Source organism: Lonchura striata, chromosome 5 (genome assembly GCF_046129695.1).
Source record: "Lonchura striata isolate bLonStr1 chromosome 5, bLonStr1.mat, whole genome shotgun sequence".
NCBI lineage: Eukaryota > Metazoa > Chordata > Aves > Passeriformes > Estrildidae > Lonchura > Lonchura striata.
Genome location: NC_134607.1, coordinates 58629923 through 58650059, shown reverse-complemented (window position 1 = coordinate 58650059; position 20137 = coordinate 58629923). Strand labels below are relative to the sequence as shown.

Below are 20137 nucleotides of genomic sequence, written 5' to 3'. Positions count from 1 at the left end.
TTCAATGAATTTCCACCTTAATTTTACATTTATGCTTCTCTTCAAAAGACACTGAGTACTTCAGCCACATTGTCGCTCCCATTTTGTGACTCAGGCAGTTTCCAAAGCACAGTGTACTTCAAACCACGTGAAGTGGTAGTGCAGTTCCAGTTCTTGCCCACTTCCTCCACCAGGGCAGTCTCCTTCAAGTCAGTGTAATTCACTGTGCAGATGGAGTGGGCTCAACTTTTCTTTGCAGTCAATGGTTTAGGTGGTAGTATTTAGTGTTTGAACAAAGTGAGTTTCTACAGTCATGGAATAGAAACTTACTACATGTTATGGTTCTCCTGGGGTACAGCTGGTATGAGTTTCATTTATCACATGCAGGATTCTCTCCATCATCCTGTGGTGAAATAATGGCCCTGTGGCAAGAGCTAGTACTCACTTCTGAGTCTGGCACAAACAGTGAAACTTACAGAAGACTTATGGAATTATTTCCAGTTCTTTCAAATAATCTTAGAATTATGTACACCATAGTGGGTGAACTCAGTCATGGGGTGTACATATTTAACCACAGCAAGCCAAGGATTTTATAATCTTGATCTAATTTTGTGGCTATTCTTGTCCTTTCTTCATTTTGTATAAAAATGTATCCTTTTAAAACCATCTAATAATACTTTTAAAATAAAAGGCCTTGGCTTAATTCTTTACTACCAGCAGATGGAGGCAGTTCTTTGGTAGCTCTTAAAAATCCCATAAATATGGAATTACGAGGTGCAGAGATCTGTTTTTTCTCTCTTCACCAGGTGAAATTTGTGACAAATGGACCAAAAAAAAAAGGAAATGGAGAAAGCCTTTTAAGAGACCTCACCATCTTAAAAATGCCCAGTTCTATTCTGAGGTATCAGATTTAGCATGCAGTTGACAGAAGACTCATTTCTGGTTTGTACTGTATTTTAGGTTAGGGTGGCCTGATGCTGCCTCTTTTACACAGAAAAGCACACTTCTCCCACTGGAGGTTTCAGGAATACAAGCAAGTAAACATAAGGAATTATAGATGCCATTTTTTTCTCACTTCTGTGGACTTCTGTTTTTGCTGGAAAATGCAGAGATTTTTATTTTTTTTTCTTGTGTACCAGCCTCTTTGTTTTCAGATATGTTAGTAGTTGTTCTCATTCATTGAAAATTACAGAAATCAGCCGTCTCTACAACCTCTTCATTTACTTGAGTGTTATCATAGCTTACATGGGCTTAACTCAACTGTCCTGTCTTCTGATTGGTAGGTGCTACAGGTGGCCTATGGGTTAGCACAGAATTTCAGGGAATGAAAATCGATAGGTGTTGATCAGCATTGTTGCTCATGTTGATCTTTGGCCAAACATTTAATTTGTAGAATTTGAGAAGTCTAACTGAAATGAGGCATTTGTTGTTTCTCAGGTCACTGAGCTAGCAGGCTACACTGCCCGTGTCTACAACATGTTTTCAGTCTTTGACGAGGTGAAGAGAGGCATCTACAAAAGAACTGCTGTTATTCAAGGGTCTGTAAGCAACAGCAGGAGTGAAGATAAGGCAGAGTTACACATTGATGGGCCCTTAGAAATCAAAGGTAATTAATTCATATTTGTATGAATTTCCCAGGGGTGGTGGGGGAGGCATGGAGCAGTGGGACAGGAGGTATACAGAGGTTTTTTTTCTGTAACTAATCAGCCTCTCAGCCTTAATGCCCCAGAGGTCATGTTGCCTTTCATTTTAACCCCCTGCTTCCTTATAACTCTCTCCTTATGGTGTGCTTTTCTAATACACAAAATGGCTCTAATGTTTTCTGTAAAAACTTTTAATAAAAAGGCATTTCAGCTATACTATTATATGTGATGGTGATGTTAGTATTCTTACACTGACAGTGTCTGTTTTCCTCAAACTATTCATTGTTTTTCAGAAAAAGCTGAGAGTGTAACATTTTCATCTTCAACCATCACATTATTTCCTTTGAGTAGGAGGAAAAAAGATTGGTTTCCCCAAAAATACTGTGCTTTCCATGTTTAAAGATCAGCCTGTGCTCATTTTTTCATAATTTAGTGGGAATCTTCAACTGAAAATGACAACTTTACCCTTCTCCCCATATCCCAAATGATATGATCAATATATACTTTTTCCCTCCTGACCTGTGTTTTTCTGGTGCCACTGTCTTTCTGTCTCCACCCTCCCTGTAGCCACCCTTCCTGGAGCATTTTCTATGTACATCCATTCCTTATTGTGCCACCTCTCTTTGTCTGTTGCATCCAGCTTCTCTCTGAGGTACTCAAAGGCACCTTTTGCAGTGGGTTTTTCCTCATTTTCCCAACATACCGTTTCTGGTACTGTCCTCTAAGGTGTGGAAAAGCCTTGTTATCTTCCTTTAGCTTTTGAAAAGTTAAGCCTCAGTAGAGTTACAAGCCCCAAAGGGCTCTTTGTGAAATAACTTCTTGCAGCAGTTTCAACAGTGCTGCCCTTCAGCTCATATTTCTCAAAGGTCCTCTGACAGGGTTCATCATTACAAAGTGTGATGCAGCATGGTGGATAGGTATGGAAATAGCTGATGTCTTAATCTTTTGTAGATCTTGGTAATACTTGGCTGATGTTAGAAGAAATGGCATTTTTTAACTGTTTCATTTTGTCATGTGCATGAGAAAAGGTTTGTAGCTCCTGGAGCAATGAAGTAATTTGGGGGCTCTTTTTAGATAACTGTTTAAAACCAAGACCAAATGCAGTTCAGATGTGCAAGTGTGCTCTTCGTGTTCCCTTTAGGTCTGCTATATCTAAACTCCACTCCTCTTTTCTCTGCAACCTTTTCCCAAGATTTCATTCCCCTACAGTCACTTTTCATCCAGTCTGAATTCCTCCTAAGCCATGGTGACTAGCATTTGCTCTTGTGTAGTTGTAGCTCCCAGAGGCAGCTAGCCAAGACCAAGCATTGTGCACAAGGATTTAAAAAGAATTTAGGCCAGATGAATCTAGGCCACAGGCTCCACATTTTTTATGACAAGTGCTACTGTAATACTGGTTTTCCTTCTTTATTTCGGTTGCAATACTTCAGAAATCCCTGAAGAGTGGATTGTGCATGATAAAAGTACATGTGCTCACATACCTGTGTGTGCCTGCGTTGTTAGAAAAGAAAAACCTTAATATTCCGCTTCCCCGATGGCTCTTTGAACATGTAATACTTATTTCCCTTTGAATAATCCAGTATGAGTCTTTGTAACTAAGCAATGTCTGTTTTGTGCCTTGCATTTACTGTTGTCAGTAAGTGTGAAAATATGAAATAATAATAATAATCTTCTACAGATAATAATATTCTCTTATAGCATATTTAATAATTCAGAATTTAAAAAATTTAACAGAATTTTGTACATCTTGTACAAATGCTGTCAAATTGTATTTCTAATTACACATAAATATACTTTAAAAGCATGCTAAAGTTGCAAACAAATGCTGTGAAATAAGGATTAGGAAATGAGAATTAAGTCTACTTAATTCTTACTAGCTTACTATATTTTATCATAGATTTATTTTAACTACAGTGTCTCCACTGTATCAAAGTAATTTCTTTTTAACAGAAAAACACTTCTTTCCTCATAATGTCATGCTGTTTTAAGGAAAATTTATTTTATGAAAAAAGAATGCTTGGACTGATACATGGCATAAAAAATTCTGCCCAGGTTGTTATAGTTTGGCAAAGTTAAAAGCAATAGAACAAAGCCTCTAAAGGAAGACTGTAAGACTAAACTGTGAAGAAAATGCTACAGAGCCTTCTATAATTAACTAACTAACTTGGTCTTTGTTACATTTTTCTTTGTTCAGATTAGTTTAAGTTATAAATAAACAGCTTTCTAATACAAAGAGAAATGTCTTTTCTTTGTATCTTGTCTATAAAGGTAATTTATAATAATTTTCTAGGAATCCAACTGTTTGGGTTCTGTTAGACAAGACCATTAGCAGGTGACTGAGAAGTTAGTTTCATTTTTTTACTCTTTCCAGGACAGTTGATATCAAAGTCCTTGTATTACAGAGTATCTGGATTTCCAATAGAGATTGTATATTTAATTTGCCAGGAGCCCAAATGCCAAGTGTATCTACCTGACTGAAATATTACATGAGTTTCTGCAAATGCTTACAAGACACATTTACAGTGTCTGTGGCATCAAAAAGAGATGGAAGCAAGCCATTAAATGTTTTCTCCTTTGCTCTCATTGCTGGAGGAGACTGAAAGATACTCCAACCTTCATAGCTGGTAGTGAGTCCTAATTAAATCCTCAAAGTTTAACTGGTTTGCCTGTGGCTAAGGCTGTCCTTGAGCTTTTTTACTGCTTGGTATTAAACAGCTATTTAAAACAGAATACAGAAAATACAAGAAGAATTTGAATGAACACATCTTTATCGTGCATCACATATTTATGATGAATAGTGTGCATTGTGTTTAGGATCAAATTTAGGTTTCATTGCACATTCTTGGCTACTGTTGACAGTGCCTTTTGGACTAGCTAAGATTTATTATCCAGATTTTCCATTGGGGAACCTGGAGCACATAAAAGAGCTGTCTCAAACACCAGTCCTTACTTGAAAATATACTTAGTTGTGCACAGAGGTTGTCACAAGTGATTGCTTAATGGAAGGTTTCACAAACTCTAATTTTTTGGTTTTTTTCTTTGTAGGGAAAGTAATTGATGTTGATCAAGGAATTATTTGTGAAAATGTTCCTATAATTACTCCGAATGGCGATGTGGTGGTTTCCAGATTAAACTTCAAAGTAAGATGATATGCAAGAATCTTCTGATTATTGCCATCACATTAACATAAACAGCACAGAATTCTTATACCTTATGTTAAGTACTTGGAGGAGCATATGGATAAAAGGGGAAGTCCAGAAAGGTAGGCATAGTAGCTCAATAGAGGCAGACATATGTAGTTTGTCCTGCTCAGAGAAAGAAAAGAGAGGATTTCTGTTGCTGTTGCCAGGTGAAAAACTGACCTGAGATTTTCAAAGGTGTATATGACAGTATGCATTCACCTTTAGTTAAATTCAATCAAAATGGGGTGCTTTACTCATAAAGGCTCCTTTAAAAGTCTGAGGCCACAGCAACAGTGAAAAAATCAAACCTGTAGTTTTTCCTGATCACCACAAAGAGCAGTTCTAACTAATAGCTGGCAGCATGGTTCACAAGTCCAGTTGGGGAGCATTTACTCAGCAGAAACTTGTATTGTTTTTAAAAACCTACTCCAGACACCTCCTAGTACCTGCTCACAATTTTAATGAGTGACCTTTACTGAATTGATCCCAAATGTATCCTGATCTTACGTTCCAGTGCAGATGTTGTTCTTTTTTAAAAAATTGAAGTCATCAGAAATAAATTTAACCATTCCAGCAGATCTTTTAATTTAGGTAAAGCAGGATTTTTCTTGAATTAGGAACTGGGAGGAAATGGTTCTAGCTATGGCAAAACTTGGAACAAACTCAGTGTAGGAATTTCAGAATTGTAAAATTACAAGAAAATTACAGTGATCTTGCAGACATTTCTATTTATTCATTTGTCTCAAGAGACAGAAACAAAATAAGGAAGTCAGTATATTTCTGTAAAACATAGATAATGACATTATGATTATGCATAAATATGCACTCATATATACACAGGGTAATAGTCAGATGAGTAAAAGAAAAATCACTTGTCATCACAACCAAGTTAACATAGGTAATAAGGTGGGAAATGGCAGTCTGAAGTAAAGTTTACAAATCACTTGATTGGCCTCCCATACCTGCAATTAATATCACAGATAACACAATACTGCTTGAAACACTGTTAACACCTTTGGACCTAATCTGCATTAGAACAATTGATTCTGACTGTGATGTATTGATGCTGTAATGTAATCATATTATATTACATTATGTGTATATAGTAATATATTACTATAAATATTACTGCTATATACTACTGTAAACATTAGTTTATAGAGATATTCAGATATAAAGGAAATTATTTTCATTATCTCAGCCCACATATTTTATCTAATGCTACTGTTTCCAGAATAGTTGCATGAATACATGCAGCTAATCAATGAAATTGGTTGATAATTTTATATAAATGCTTATGTAATCCTTCTTAGGGGTCTTAGAATCTCTTGTGCCAAATACACTATGTCATAATATCTTTGCATTTTCATCCCCTTTGCAGGTCGAGGAGGGGATGAATCTTTTAATCACTGGACCCAATGGCTGCGGAAAGAGTTCGCTCTTCAGAATTTTAAGTGGTTTGTGGCCTGTGTATGAAGGAGTTCTCTACAAGCCCCCTCCACAACACATGTTTTATATACCACAAAGGTATGTGTCTTGGTGAAAGGTGGTGCCTCTTACCTGGTTACAATAATTTTGACCCTTCTTCTCGTATTACTAATCTGTGATATGTAGATCCAAGTTAACAAGTGGTAAGTGCAACCTCAGGTGTATGAAGTGTGTTTATAAGGAGAGATCTTTTCTCATTGGTGATGCAACATGATTAGTCATCTGAAAGGGTTCAGATATACTTGTGTTGAAGCCTGTGTTCCTCAGATGGCTGAAGTCCTGGATAATTGGGATCATGGGAACAGGCTGGAGTCTGAAAGAAATTTGAAGTGGACCTAGTATATCTCAAATCTGATTTCTTTTAAAACAAAGGATTGAAACAAGTGAGAGTCGTTTGATTCTTAAGTATCAAAGTAACCAAAACTTAATTTTCACAATGCAAGACACAATCCTATCCAACAGTAACTGCAGATTGCCTTTTTAATAGTATGTGCTCATTTAACTAATGGAAGCTTTCTTTGTTGTGCTTTCTTTGTACTCTGACATGCTGTTGGACTCTCAGTATATACTCTTATGCAACTGTTTCTAGAATATCTCCTTAGAGACCTCTGACTATGTTGTTTTGCAAAAGCAAAGTCGAACACTGAATCTTTGCCTCCTGTAGTTCATTTCTTCTCATGGGCAAAAGAAGTATTCATGATAACAGTTTGTAGCCTTGTTTAAAAAGTACAAGATATTAAGATGAATGGAATATGCTGAATTGATCAGTAGATTTTCCTTGCATTAGGTGAAGCTAGCAAAGAACACTGCTTTATGATTTTTTCAAATATCTGTATAATTTATTGCTGGCAATTGTCATTTTTCTGATTCACTCAAGATGTTTATTCAGGAATTTGGGGCAAAATACTTTATTAAATGTTTTTAAAAAATCTCTTTCACTTGTAAGGAAACAGATTCTACACGTGTTGGCTCTCATTTCCTTAGTTTGATATAAGTGCCAGCAAATTTGCACACCTACATACCTGCAGGTTACATTGACAACAGCACAGGAATATTCCTCAATATCTCTGCACCCTAAATTGAATAAATCTCTAATTACCACTGAGTTATTGATATAAATGTTTAATAATTTTCTGTCTGCTGTGTCATATTGTCTAATTTGCATGGAGAAATGCCTCCTGCAGTCTCTGTTAGTTCCATAACTTTTGATCATGACTCTTGAGTCTTCCTAGCACAGCACATATCTAAAATGTCCATCAGCATTTTCTCTTTCTTGAGGAGTGATTCCCATAGAGCCTGGAGTAATACACTGTAATTCTTTCTCCTCATCCACTGTCACTGCTCTTTCTCTCCAGCTTGCTTTTACTGTAATTTGGGTTTTTTTGTGAGAGGTGTCATTTTTCAGTAGCATGCATGGTTTATTTGTTATTCTGTGTGCCATTCTAGTAGAAGACCTACCCACTTTCTCAGCAGTCACAGCAATGGTCCAATCCTGTATTCTCTCTCCCTTGCTATTGCTCATTCAAGTAGATCTCTAACATTTCTTTCTTTCAACACCAGGGTTATCAAATGCTACAAGGGTGGCAACCGAAGATAAACTAGTATCAAATGTTGTTTGTTCTTTCATTTAAAATTTATATACCTATGTCTTGCTGCCTTCTTAATAATGCTAGGGCAGTCTAGAATAGAACAGTTTAAAGATTTATCTGGCCCTCCTGAGCTGTTTGGTATTGGATACATCTGCTCTATTTCTGGTATTTTATTTAGGGTTTGTTTACAAGTATTTTCCTATTTGGTATTTTTCTTTCTATATTCTAAAAATATCTTTGGATACAAAACAAAATTGCATCAGCCACAGAGGTATTTTTCCTCTCCTTACCTCTGTTGAGTAATCCAAATGTCTGATGTGATTTGCCTCAGGTAGTCCAAGGATATTCATCATGTGGATGAATGAAGCAAGAATGTTTCAGTTCTAAGTGATGTAAATAACAAAGTGATTAAATAAAAGTAAATTTTACATTATAAGCACGTGAAAATTTGAAGATTATAGTGCAACTAAAATGTTGTTTTAAGCACGAAGTAGTTATTAGTGGCCACTCTCATCCTGAAACAGTTCTTGATTGTGTAAACAATTTAATATTGACAAATTGCTGTGTTTCCCTTTCAGATGTGCTCTATGACATACATATATTTGTGCAAATGGAGTATCTATGTGGTTCTTCTGTATCAGACTACTTTCTTGTTAGTGTGTGGTCTGCTGGAGAAGTAGACTGAACAAAGTGCTGTGCAAATGCACCTCTGCGTGTTCTGTTGCCTCATCTCGTTTAGCTTGGCTCAGATGTCTCTGTCCTGTGTTGTATTTTGTTTTCAGCTAATACTGTTCTGTCTTTAACTATGATTGTTTTAGTTGAGTCAGGTGGAGTTAAGCTGTACTCTGCAGATGCCAACACTGCACCAGTGGTTGCAATTGCCCTTCAGCATTTTGCTGACAGTGCATCACCACACTGACTTGTTCCTTCGATACTTTGCCATTAGTTAATACCATACTGTACAGATACCTGCTCCCTGGCACACTGGATCTGTCTGTGGACTTGCTATTATCAAGTTCGTGATGGTCCTTTTCCATGTGTTTATTTCCAAAGTTCACCACTTATCTGACAAAAGAGAAAAAGGTCTCTGATAGATAAGCATTAACAAAAAACATAACACAACACACTTCATACTGTATGCAATAGTTTGCATACTATTTTGCTATAGACATGGTTTAAAGATTGCCTGCTACTTTGTATCTTATTTTTCCTCTTTTAAGATTAATCAGTTCCAGACAGTTTACCTGAGTTCTGCTGTTAGAAACTGCAGTCTGGCATCTGAGAGGGCTGTCAGGCTCTCTCCTTGTCCAGGGCACAGCTTCTTCCATTTCATCTTTTTGTCATTCCTATAGAAATTCTTGCACTTATCCTTCCTGATTGATGAAAGTTCCATCTTGCCTCATCTAGAACAGAAAAGTTCTTGCCTTGCTGCCCTCTAGGTTGGTGGAACCTTTGCCTGCCAGGATCTCTATGAAACCTCTCCATTTCCACTGAAGGCTCACTCAGAGCTGTAAAGTTTAAATGTTTATTATTAAGTCTGTGTGCTGACTGCTCACAAGTAATGGCAGTACCTCTTGGTAGGACACTTTGTACAAAATTCACCAACCCTGATAGTCAGAGGTGGAAAATGGTTTTGTGGATTAGCTGTTACTCCCCCACAAGCCATGCCAGATGTCTTCTCTACCGTCCAGACACAAGACTCAGCTGATTAAAGCACAGTTTTTAGGTATTTTCTATTATTAAGGAAAGTGTTGCATAAATTCCAGACTGAAGTATAGTCAACTGCTGCACTGGGGCTTGCCTTAGGTTTAAAATATATTTACATAAATCCAACATTTAAGGGCTACTGCTAAACTGATCTTTGTGAAGGACTTCAGCATTCTCCAGGGTTTTGGTCCCTCAGTGCCTTCAGACTGGGGCATATCTGGAGCAAACTGTGGCTATGGGAGATACCAAGAGGACCAAATGTAGGTGAGGAATTGAGACATGTTCATATATACTCAACTTCTACTCCAGTCATCTATGTACCAGACTGTTTATGAAACTTCATTCAAAAGCTAAGAAAAATAAGCTTTGAACTTTTTTTAAGTACATAGTCAGATTAAGCTTGACAAACATTTTGTAATTACAAAGCCATTAATAAGAAGCCATTCAGTAAGAACTGAATACATGGCTGGTGTTTATAGGATCTATCCTGCAAAACAATGACAGTCTGTTTAATCTGTGCTTGTTTCATTTTGCTGATACAAGCAGTTCACAGAATCATAGCATGCCTTGGATTAAAAGGGACCTTTAAGACCATTCCAACCCCCTGCCATGGGCAGGGACACCTTTCACTGGACCAGATCGTGCAAAGGCCTGTCCAGCCTGGCCTTGAACATTTAACTTCTTTTGTGGATAGTAATTTAGTTTTGTTAGTAGTGCCAGGGGAACAAATTCAAAATGTAGTTTTGATAGTAGTACCAGGGGAACAAATTCACCTAGAGGTTAACTGAGGATTTGGTGTAGCTTAGCAGTGGTATAGACAAAGTTGCATGTTAGGGAGTAATATGGTGGTTGCATTTACATGATCTAGTTTCTGCACTAAGCTCCCATTACTCTGTCCAGCTTGAGCAGTTACCTCCAGCTTAATGCACCTGCCCTGAAACTGTGCTATAAAGGATCTGTGACAGATGAACAGAATGGCAACTGTTTATTATTTCAATAATATTTTACGTAGGAGCTTCATAAAGCACGTTTCAAATGCTATATGCATATCAAGTAATGAGAATCAATTTGGTTACCTAACAATGGGAAGCACTGGGAAACATAAACTATGAAATCTGCCTGACATAAAAAGCTTGATATGAAAAGACTAAAAGGATGCTGGCTTTTGTAAGGGAAGAACACCTGAAGGCTCTAATAACAACTGGTATCAACTTCCCTGAGAATAAGTCCTTTCTCCTCCTTCTTACTATAGTTTTCAATCAGAAACTCCATTATGGTGCCCTATGCATTTAAAAATCCAGGTAGTAGACATAGCCAACACCTCCTTCTTGAAGTGAAGGTAGTAATTCTTGCCATGCCCTTTAGGCTTTGCCATTTTCCTGACCCTGTGTCTTGGGATCCAAAACTCCAGGACTCCAAGGTCATTCAGCCTTCTCCCAGCTTCTCCATGGTCTGCTCACTCTGTCACATTTCTGAAGTTCTGTGTTTAACTGCCTGCAGGCTAAACCTGTTTGCCCAAGACCATGTCCAAATAGCTTTTGAATATCTCCAAGGATGGAGACTCCCCAGCCTCTCTGGGTGCTTGATCACCCTCACAGTGAAAAATTGTTTCTAGATGCTCATTTGGCATCTCCTGTTTCAGTTTGTGCCCATTAGCTCTGATCCTGTCACTTGACACCAGCAAGAAAAGCCCAGCTCTGTCCTCTCCACCCTCCTTCAGGTATTTATATAAGTTGATAAGATCCCCTTGAGACTTCTCCAGGCTAAACACTCCCAAGTCTCTTTCATCATAGGAGAGATGCTCCAGTCCCTTCACCAGTTCTGTGGTACTTGAATCCCATCAAGATTCATCCATGCCAGGAACCCAGCACTGTGCAGCATCAGACAGACATCTAGTTACAGCACAGCATATGCTGTGCTTGGGCCCATCTGTGCTAAGGTTCTTTGGCACTGTGCTAAGGTTCTTGAGCACTCTGGTAGGATTTTCTTAGGAGTAAACAATGCCATTTGTTGCTTTTACTGTCAGACCAAAGGATGTTACCATGAGAGCATGCTGCTTCACTTCAAGATAAAGACAAGGACAAGCCAGCGGTGTTATTGCTGGTGTCAGGTGGGAGCTGCTTGCAGGCTCCTCTGTGAAGATCAGCTGACAAAGTTTATCCTGCAGCCAGGAGATAGGTGCAGTGCAGCACAGGCCAAGCTGGATGTACAGCACAGCCCAGCACAGTGCAGCAAAGTACAGCACAGGCCCGTGGCCACTCAAGGCAACTTTTCCACAGATCACCAGTTCTGTAATGCACAACAGTCTTCAGCTGGGGTCACTGCAGCTGCTTGGCCTAGGTCCTAGGACCAGTTCACTGGAGAACACCATAGACTACAAAGAGGGCCAGGGGTAATTAACTCAGACTTACATGAGTGACTTCTAGGTGAGATGAGTCTTTTCTGCTGACAATGCACATTAGTCCCCACAAGACCAGGTTTTCACTTCATTCTTCTTTAGTCATTACTTATGTCATGGTCTCATGGTAGAATGTAGCAGGTGGGATTTTTTTTTCAGTTCATCATGTGTGCACCTACATAGCTTAGATGGGAGTGTGGCTTTTCCAAGAGGGAAAACTTTTCCAGGCTTGGTTACTTGCCTTATATCTTGCATTAATTATACCCTGTCAATCTCAGTTTCTGAGATTACTACAGCTCCCTTGAAGAGCCATGTCACATACCAAAATTTCTTATAAAATGTCTATAATACATGTTCCATGCATCCATATACATGGTGTGTCTCTGTTCTGTCTTGTTCTGTCCTGTGTAATGCAGTGTTTCACAGCAGATAAGACAAGGAAGTCAGTGCAGTGTGTGGCTTCTCATTTGTTAGCAGGTGTTTGACTGCAGACACACTATTGCTCTATGAATACTTGTGTATTCATATCACAGTGCATGGAAAAAGTTATGCCATGGGCAACTAAGTACTGTAGAGACCCAGAGCAAAACCAGCCTTTGCTCTAGAGGCTTTGCTGTCTACAATTCCTCTTCCCTGTGAAATGAGGTGTCACTTCTCATCTACAAAACTGTGAATAATTTGGGATCATTCTAGAAGAGGGAGACTGCCTTGCTCATTGTGTTACACTGCTGTGATAAAACTCAGAAACACCTCTTAGGCTGGAGTAGGCCTGGTGGGACTGGCAGGCTAGAACCTTGTCCAGAACAGCTCATTGTTCTTCAGTTCATTGATCTTCATGATCATCCATCCAGATAATCCTTTTATCATCGGTCCTGTAGTTTAAGAAAAGGACGTATTTTCTCTTCATTTGATTGATTTGTTGTAGGTGGTATAATTATTTCAGAATGCCTTAGCTGCTAAAATTTTGAATTGTTATGTTTTGATTTTAATTATACATGTGTTTTTGTGTTTTCTCTGCCTATCACAAGAGACAAAAAGATTGAACTGAATAATTATGTGAATTGCTCACCTTAAACACTTTTTACTGTCTGACTAGTTCTAGTAATATTCTGTCTATGATCTAAGTAATAGTAAAAAAATCATGAGATGAGATGATACCTGAGTATAAATAGCACTTTTCTCCTAGATTGTTTTCTTGTAGAAATGTGCACAGCTTTGCTGCAAGGAAAGAAAAAAATCCACAGAGTGATTAATGTGATTTTTTTTCAGCCTTTTATGTCAGATTCTAATTATATGCATTGAGAATTCAGATTTTCATACTGTGCATTTCATTTCCTGTTAACTATATTCCTTGGCATTATGGTCTTTAGCACTCTGTAGGATTTTCCAATAGGTAACTGATCTATCTGAAATATTTAGAGGATGTTTGTGGCCACTTCTGTATGAGGAGAGAGCAAAGTTCAGGGTAGGGTAGTTTAGAGACAGATCAATTATTTATATATTTAGAACAGTTACTGAAACTTTAGCTGGCCCTAAAATCCCTTGAACTAGACACAGTGTGATAAACAAACAGCCTGTTGTGGTTTTTAAATTTTCATAAGTATTATTTGTTATTTTTTAACTCATTGATGATAGCACCTTCTGGTCAAGAGCAGTGGATACAACACTATTTAAAAAGAACTTAATTCATGTTCATTCAAGACCTTTTATTTTCTCAAATTTGCAGTAATGGTGCCATCTTTTTTTTGTTTAAGTTTTATTAATGTAATTGAAGAATTAAGAATTCAGTTACTTTAATTACTGGAGGCTTTTGTTTCTTGTTGATCACTGATGATCAATATTTGCTGCTGGTGAAAACTGGAATTTTTACTATTAATCTAAACCAGAAGCATTGCAGTAACTGGAATTTTGTTGAGGTGATTTCAGACAAAATATAGCAGCTTGTAAAATTATGATCTTTATAAGCAAGATTATAGAAAATTCAAATATGGGGGGGATGCCCTAGATGTTCAGGCCTTTGGAAAATGGTCCATAATATCTATGTAGTAGGTAAAGGGAGCCACCTAGAGTTAACCTATAGGAATCTCTTTGTGTAAATGTATGTCTCATCTTCTGCCACTTCCTGCAGCTTAGGTGGCAAACGGAGAGCTAAATGTTAAACCCATGTATCTCTCCTGAAAGCAGGCACTTAAATAAGATTAGAACCTCCTTTAAATGTTTCTACAATGCTATTGAAGGGTTATGATAGTTACTGGATTTTATCTTCGAGAGCATTGGGAAAAAAAAGACTGGTACTAAAGTCTCCCTCCTTCTAGTTGAGGACTCTGACTGTATATACTTTATATATAGATACATACTATTATATACTGGTATAGAATATAATTAAGCTCTTTCCAGTAACTCTCTCTTTGGACACATGATTCCTGCCTCTTAACAGTAGTTTCTTTGTAAGCCATTCTTATTTTCTGCTAGTTAGTAATTGATGGGATTTGTTGCTCCACTGCAAGCTGGGCTTTTCTGTAATTTTTACAAACTAAGGGGGGAGAGGCGTGCTTGGTAGTACCGGTGTGTTTAGCTGCAAGGCCAGAAGGAAAATGCATCTGTGCCAGGAAGCAGTGCTGGTGACTCAGGAAACAGCGTGGCACCAAGTGTCCTGGCACAGTGCGTTTGAGCATCGCTTTTCCTGGTTTGCCATAGGTTAAATCTCAGAGCTGCTAGTCATTATGGGATCATACTTCACAAGAGTAAGGTATTAAACCCCAGGCAAATTATATGATAGGTACTTTGTCCTCCTTGCCCTTAACTGCAGCTTCACCTAAATTACACAGCCTTACTCGCTGATTTAAACCTTTCTGAGCCCAGGTGGAGTTGTTGTTCTGTCCCGGAGGTGGCAGCAGTCTGGAGCAAGTGCAGTGATTTCTACACATGCAAGAAGTCAAGCCCTTTGGGATTTTAGATGGAGAGCATTGTGGATGTGTAATAGCTCATAATTTTATGAAGTTACTTAATGTTTAGAGTTGAGATTTTGCAATATGACAATTAATGTGAGTGGTTCACTGCAGTTGGTGCAGCAGCCCAGAACAGTGCTATTGTCACAATAAGCAGAGAGTAGAACAATGAGCAAAGAGGAGCAAGCAGTGCTTGTATTTGACTTGTGGTTCTGGTTTTGCTCCACCTGGGTGCTTGCCACAATGCAGAGATGACCAAATATTTGCAAAGAGTTCAGAACCCCTGCCCTTCCCATCCTCACCCATTTGGTGGTGAAAGTAGTTTAACCACAGGCGGGTACAGGCAGTTCACCATGGATGTTTGCAGCACTAAAACCAATGCAGCTGATGCCAGCTTGCATGAGAATTTTAGTTTATATGGCAGCTTGAATTCTGTAATTCTTCAATTGTTGCGCTGCGAGTTCCTTCACATTATTCTGTGGTGTATTTTAGGGACTCTCAGAATAACAATGGATAGATCCACCCTTCTGCAGACACCTCCAAGGGAAGGGAAGAAATCTGCTGAGGTATTACACATCTCTGTCAGGCAAAGCCTCTGCATGGCTGAGACCTTCCTACCATGTGGGTCCAGAGCATTTTAGGGAAGAAAACCGACTGCTTTTTAACACACTGTGAAGTTGTTGGAGGCAGTTCTTGGTGGTAAGAGCAAACTGCCTGGAAGCCTCCTCATTGCTGGCCCAGTTTTAACTGCTCCTCTCTATCATAATCCCTGGCACTACAGCTTTAATAAGACTAGTATTGTTTTAGCAGATGAACCCAGAGGGAGTTGTGGAGCACTTGGCGCAGAAAGCAGGACAGAATCTGGAGCCTGACTGTTCTTTGGCTCTGACTTTCCCCTCCAAACTCAAAATCCCACAGACTGTGCCTGAGGTGTTTCCAGTTTCCAAGACCTATCAGCAGTGTCTGTGAGACAGGATGAATATTTGTCCTTCACAATAAATCAATAGACTAGCAAAGGAAATTGTTAAGTAGATGTGTCTTAGGTTGCTTTTGCTGTCTTAACCTGAATGGCTTGATATCTTTTAGAGAGCTGTGAAACTATTCTTTCAGTTTTCTTTCTTTTGAGACTAGGAGGATTTTTGGTTCCTGGGCTGTACCAGAGGCTGGGCACAGCTCATGATATTGTGGCAATTTGCCATAGCCATTCCCCAGCCATGAATTGGGACTCTGGCTTCAAATAGGAGACAGTTTGTTTGAGTAAGATATATGGTTATTACCCGGTCTGAAAATAATGGTGATTAAGAAGCTGCTTCACATACAAGCACAGCCTAGTACTTGGCAAAGGGAGGCTGGTGCTGGGAGGTTTAAGGTGACCAGCTTCTTTATTGTGTGCTACTTTGCAATTCAGAAGTGGTACACTGGCAGCTAAGTTATGCCCAATCCAAATTCTGCACTCCAGAATAATAGAGAAAGAAGGGTTTCAGTGCAGAGGTTTTCAGTGCTCCCCTGTCTGACTTGTGTGTCTCCTGCTGCACCATGGAGTTTTTTACCAGTTTGAGCTGCGATGTTTTTGTTACAACTTGATTTTAATATATGTGCATTTAAATAAATTTCTAAATCTCTTAAGAGTACCAAACCTTGGATACAGGATAACTCTGCTGATTCAAAGGGAAAGCATTCAAAATAGGTTATAAAGTGGATATTTTTGCTGCCTAATGTGTCATTGTGTTTCCATGCTACCTACCCTTGTTGTTACCATGTCATCAACAAAGGTACATTGTCCCTAAGGTAAGTTAAATTGTCCCTTAGGGACAAATTAATTGTCCCTAAGTTAAGTTTAGAAAAACGTTTACTCACAATGCATCCACTGGATAAATTCAGTTTTAGCAACATAGTGTTTTAAAGCTTTAGACTCTGTTCTTAGAACATCAGCAAGATGTGCTCACCTGAAGCCATCCTCAGATTACCAGTTTACTTGTATTGTCCCCCAGGCCCTACATGTCCATTGGAACACTACGAGATCAAGTCATCTATCCAGACTCAGTGGAAGACATGCATGAGAAAGGCTACCAAGATCAAGATCTGGAGTCTATTCTGCATATGGTTCATCTCTACCACATAGTTCAAAGAGAAGGAGGTAAATTGCATATTTTTTTAAAAAACTTGACAAAATCCATTCCTTGCATGTGTGTCTTAGTGTGACTGACCTTTACTAACTGAACCAGCAAAACTGGATTCAGACCTTTGCGGCTGTGGGAGCTGCACAGACAATGGTTGTTGCTCCTGATGCTAACAGAGGGAGAAGAGCTGTGTGCTCCTCCCCTCCCCGGTAAATCTATGCCCAAACTGAAGATCCTCACTATCTTGTGATGGCCAGTCTTTTCCTGGTATTGTGGGATCAGTTACCTTCCTTGATTTTCATAAAAACTGTCTTAAAACATTGTAATATCACTGACTACATCAACTTGAAAGCATGTGAATGAAGGGAGTCAGATCTGCTTTCACCTCCCTAGCTGTGGGATCAGCAGAGCTATGTGCTGTAAAAAGGAGTGTGTGAGGCCACCCCACCAGAGTGAGCAAGTTAAAAATAACCACGCAACACTGGCTGGCAGTAGAATGTTGCCATCTACTGCTTGCTGTTCCAGTTGCCATGTGTTCTCAGAGTTGGGGACAGTGTGTGTGTATATATATATATATATATATACACACACACATATACACATACTATATAAATATCAAGATGCTAAAGGCTTCTTTTGTATCTAAGGCACTGGAGCATTTAATGTTGTTTTTTTTTCCCCCCAAGCACAGCAATTTTTTTTATCTTTTGGTTGCTGTCAGATATTAATCTCTAGTTTCAATTTCCTTCACATCATTATGCTTTTAAAACAGACATAGGACAAAGTTGGTAACCTTTAGAGAGAAGAAAAAGGATCTTCAGACCCCTTAAGGAGGTGTGCTGAATGTACCCTGCCTTTCTCTGCCAGCTGTCAGTGCTGGTTTTGATCAGGTACTTTGCCTTGTGTGTGCTTGGTGAGTCTCAGGATTGTTCTGACAACACGGAGTAGTACCTCAGCCACTGGAAATCCCAAGACAATGTCTAAATTCCCATTCCTGGATGGCAGCCTGCTGTTCTGTAAAAAGGCAGAAGCTGTCTTTTTTTCTAAAGTATGTGTAGATACTTTAGAGTCTTTTCTGCACATTTTAGAGTGGGAAGCAGTAATCATTTACCATAGCAATTGTATACCTAAAGATACTTCTCCACCATGGGTTAATGCTTCTTTATTAAGAATGTAATAATGACTGTTGCAATAGAGAATAAGAATCTGCCATTATTCTGATTCATGCTATTAAAATCTGATCCTATAACACAAGAAAAAGAAGGCAGAGCTAAGCTCAGTGACTAGAACAATTGCAGAGGAGGCCTTTCCTTCCTACACTAACACTACAGCTATTCCTGTTAGTATTCCTGAGTCACTAACTTCGCTAAGTGAGGTGCTCAGATTGCAGAAGAACAAGCAGGAATGTTGGAATAGGCAGCTGGAAAAGGAGGAGCAGTTAAATTGTCAGTGGCAAGAAGTCACTGCAGAGGGTGTGCATTTATGGTGTGCTGGTACTTGTGGTTGGATGGCACAACACGTGACTCTTGGCAGCCAAAGCCACCACCCCAGCAGTCTCTGAGTGCACGTGGTTGTGGTTTCTGACCCTGAAGCTGGAGTGTGTAACTGCTGATGGGGCAGTCACTGTGCTCATGTCCAAGATGCCGTGGCTACAGTCACTGAAACCCCAGATTTGGATCAGTCTTATGCTGCTTTCTGTGCCAAAGAGAGTACTTATTGCTGACCCTGTTCTTCTGCCTGACTGCACATGCACAACACACACAATTTATTGTAAAGGCTGTAGGACACTGTGAATGTTCACTGGTGCTATTTGAAGCTCAGGATAAGGGCATCCTTTGCAGAAGTTTGCACAAACATATGTTGGGCAAAAATGTGTCTTAGGTGCATTGTAATCTAAAGCGACAGAAGAGGGCAAAGCTGGAAAACAGGGAGAGAGATTACCACATACCAGGAAGTTTTTAGGACCATAATATACTTACTTGTTCCCTTTTCTTCTTGGGCATTTACAGGAGACAAGTGCCAAGGTAGGAGCAGAGAGGAAATCTGTGACATATGATTTGACATATTACATGGATTTCAAATGCTTAGATATTTTTTAAAGCTGCCCTGGTCTGGGATAAAGACTCATGTTCTGCAGTTTTTTGAAGCAACAAGACAGAAATACTTGCTGAAAGTGAACAGTTGAAATTTTTAATTTATGTATAGCTTAGTATTTTTTAATTCCAGTTTTTATTCTTTTATTTAAAATAATATTTTAAACTAAAAATATTTTTATTGAAAATGAAAAGTTTTTCTTTCTGAAATAATGAAAAATCCCATATAAATCTCTTGTGCTTTAACTGATCACAAATGTCACATCTGTATAATCTGATACTTTGCAGTTTTGTGTTGTGCTCCTTGTGGGCAGTTATGAAAAAGCCAGATGAAGCCAGAGGTGCACAACTTTGGCTCAAATTGTTTGTTCTAGAATGATGTTACTGTTTTTAGCTGAGTTACTTCCACATTGCAACAGTACAAGGATTGCCGCATTCCAAGTATTACATCTGATGCTGTTTCTGTTGCTGCCAATGACAGAAATTCCTCTCTTTTTCTGGTATTAAGGTTTGACCCAGTTGTAAATTAGTAAAATAAATAGCCCAATTTGACATTTAGCTTCTCTGCTACCCCCATGAAACATTTTTCAGTTGGTATCAACAGAATACATCAAATCCACCAAAACAACAATCCCCTCCCTGGCACCACTGTTCTGGATGCTCCTGAGCCCAAGCCCTCAAAGAACCCAGTGCAGTGACTGTTGGCAGTAGCCCCCCTTGCTGCTGGAGGTAGAGCTCCCTTTCCACTGAAGCCCACAATAATGTTTTTCTCACCACCTGGATATTAGACGAATGCTGTTTTGTTACTTGCCTTTTTATTACCTGTAAGGTGCTCCCATCAACACCTCTAAAGTTGTTAGCTCTGCCAGAGCCATAATTTTATACAAAAAGAAGGTTGTATGCACCATGTGTGATGAAAAAGCATGTCCAGAAATGGGGGCTAAAAGCATGGAGATATGCAATACATACACATAAAGTAGTTCCTTCTGA

At 38.9% G+C, this 20137-nt stretch overlaps 1 protein-coding gene across 1 annotated transcript in view; it reads left to right on the top strand.

The window, feature by feature from the left end:
• Nucleotides 1-20137, top strand: part of ABCD2 (ATP binding cassette subfamily D member 2) — a 39049-nt gene that overhangs the window by 8562 nt on the left and 10350 nt on the right. The window contains exons 4-7 of the mRNA XM_021539108.2: nucleotides 1417-1585; nucleotides 4668-4762; nucleotides 6186-6331; nucleotides 16926-17071. Of these exons, the coding sequence (XP_021394783.1) occupies nucleotides 1417-1585; nucleotides 4668-4762; nucleotides 6186-6331; nucleotides 16926-17071 (556 nt within the window). The remainder of the gene's footprint in view (nucleotides 1-1416; nucleotides 1586-4667; nucleotides 4763-6185; nucleotides 6332-16925; nucleotides 17072-20137) is intronic.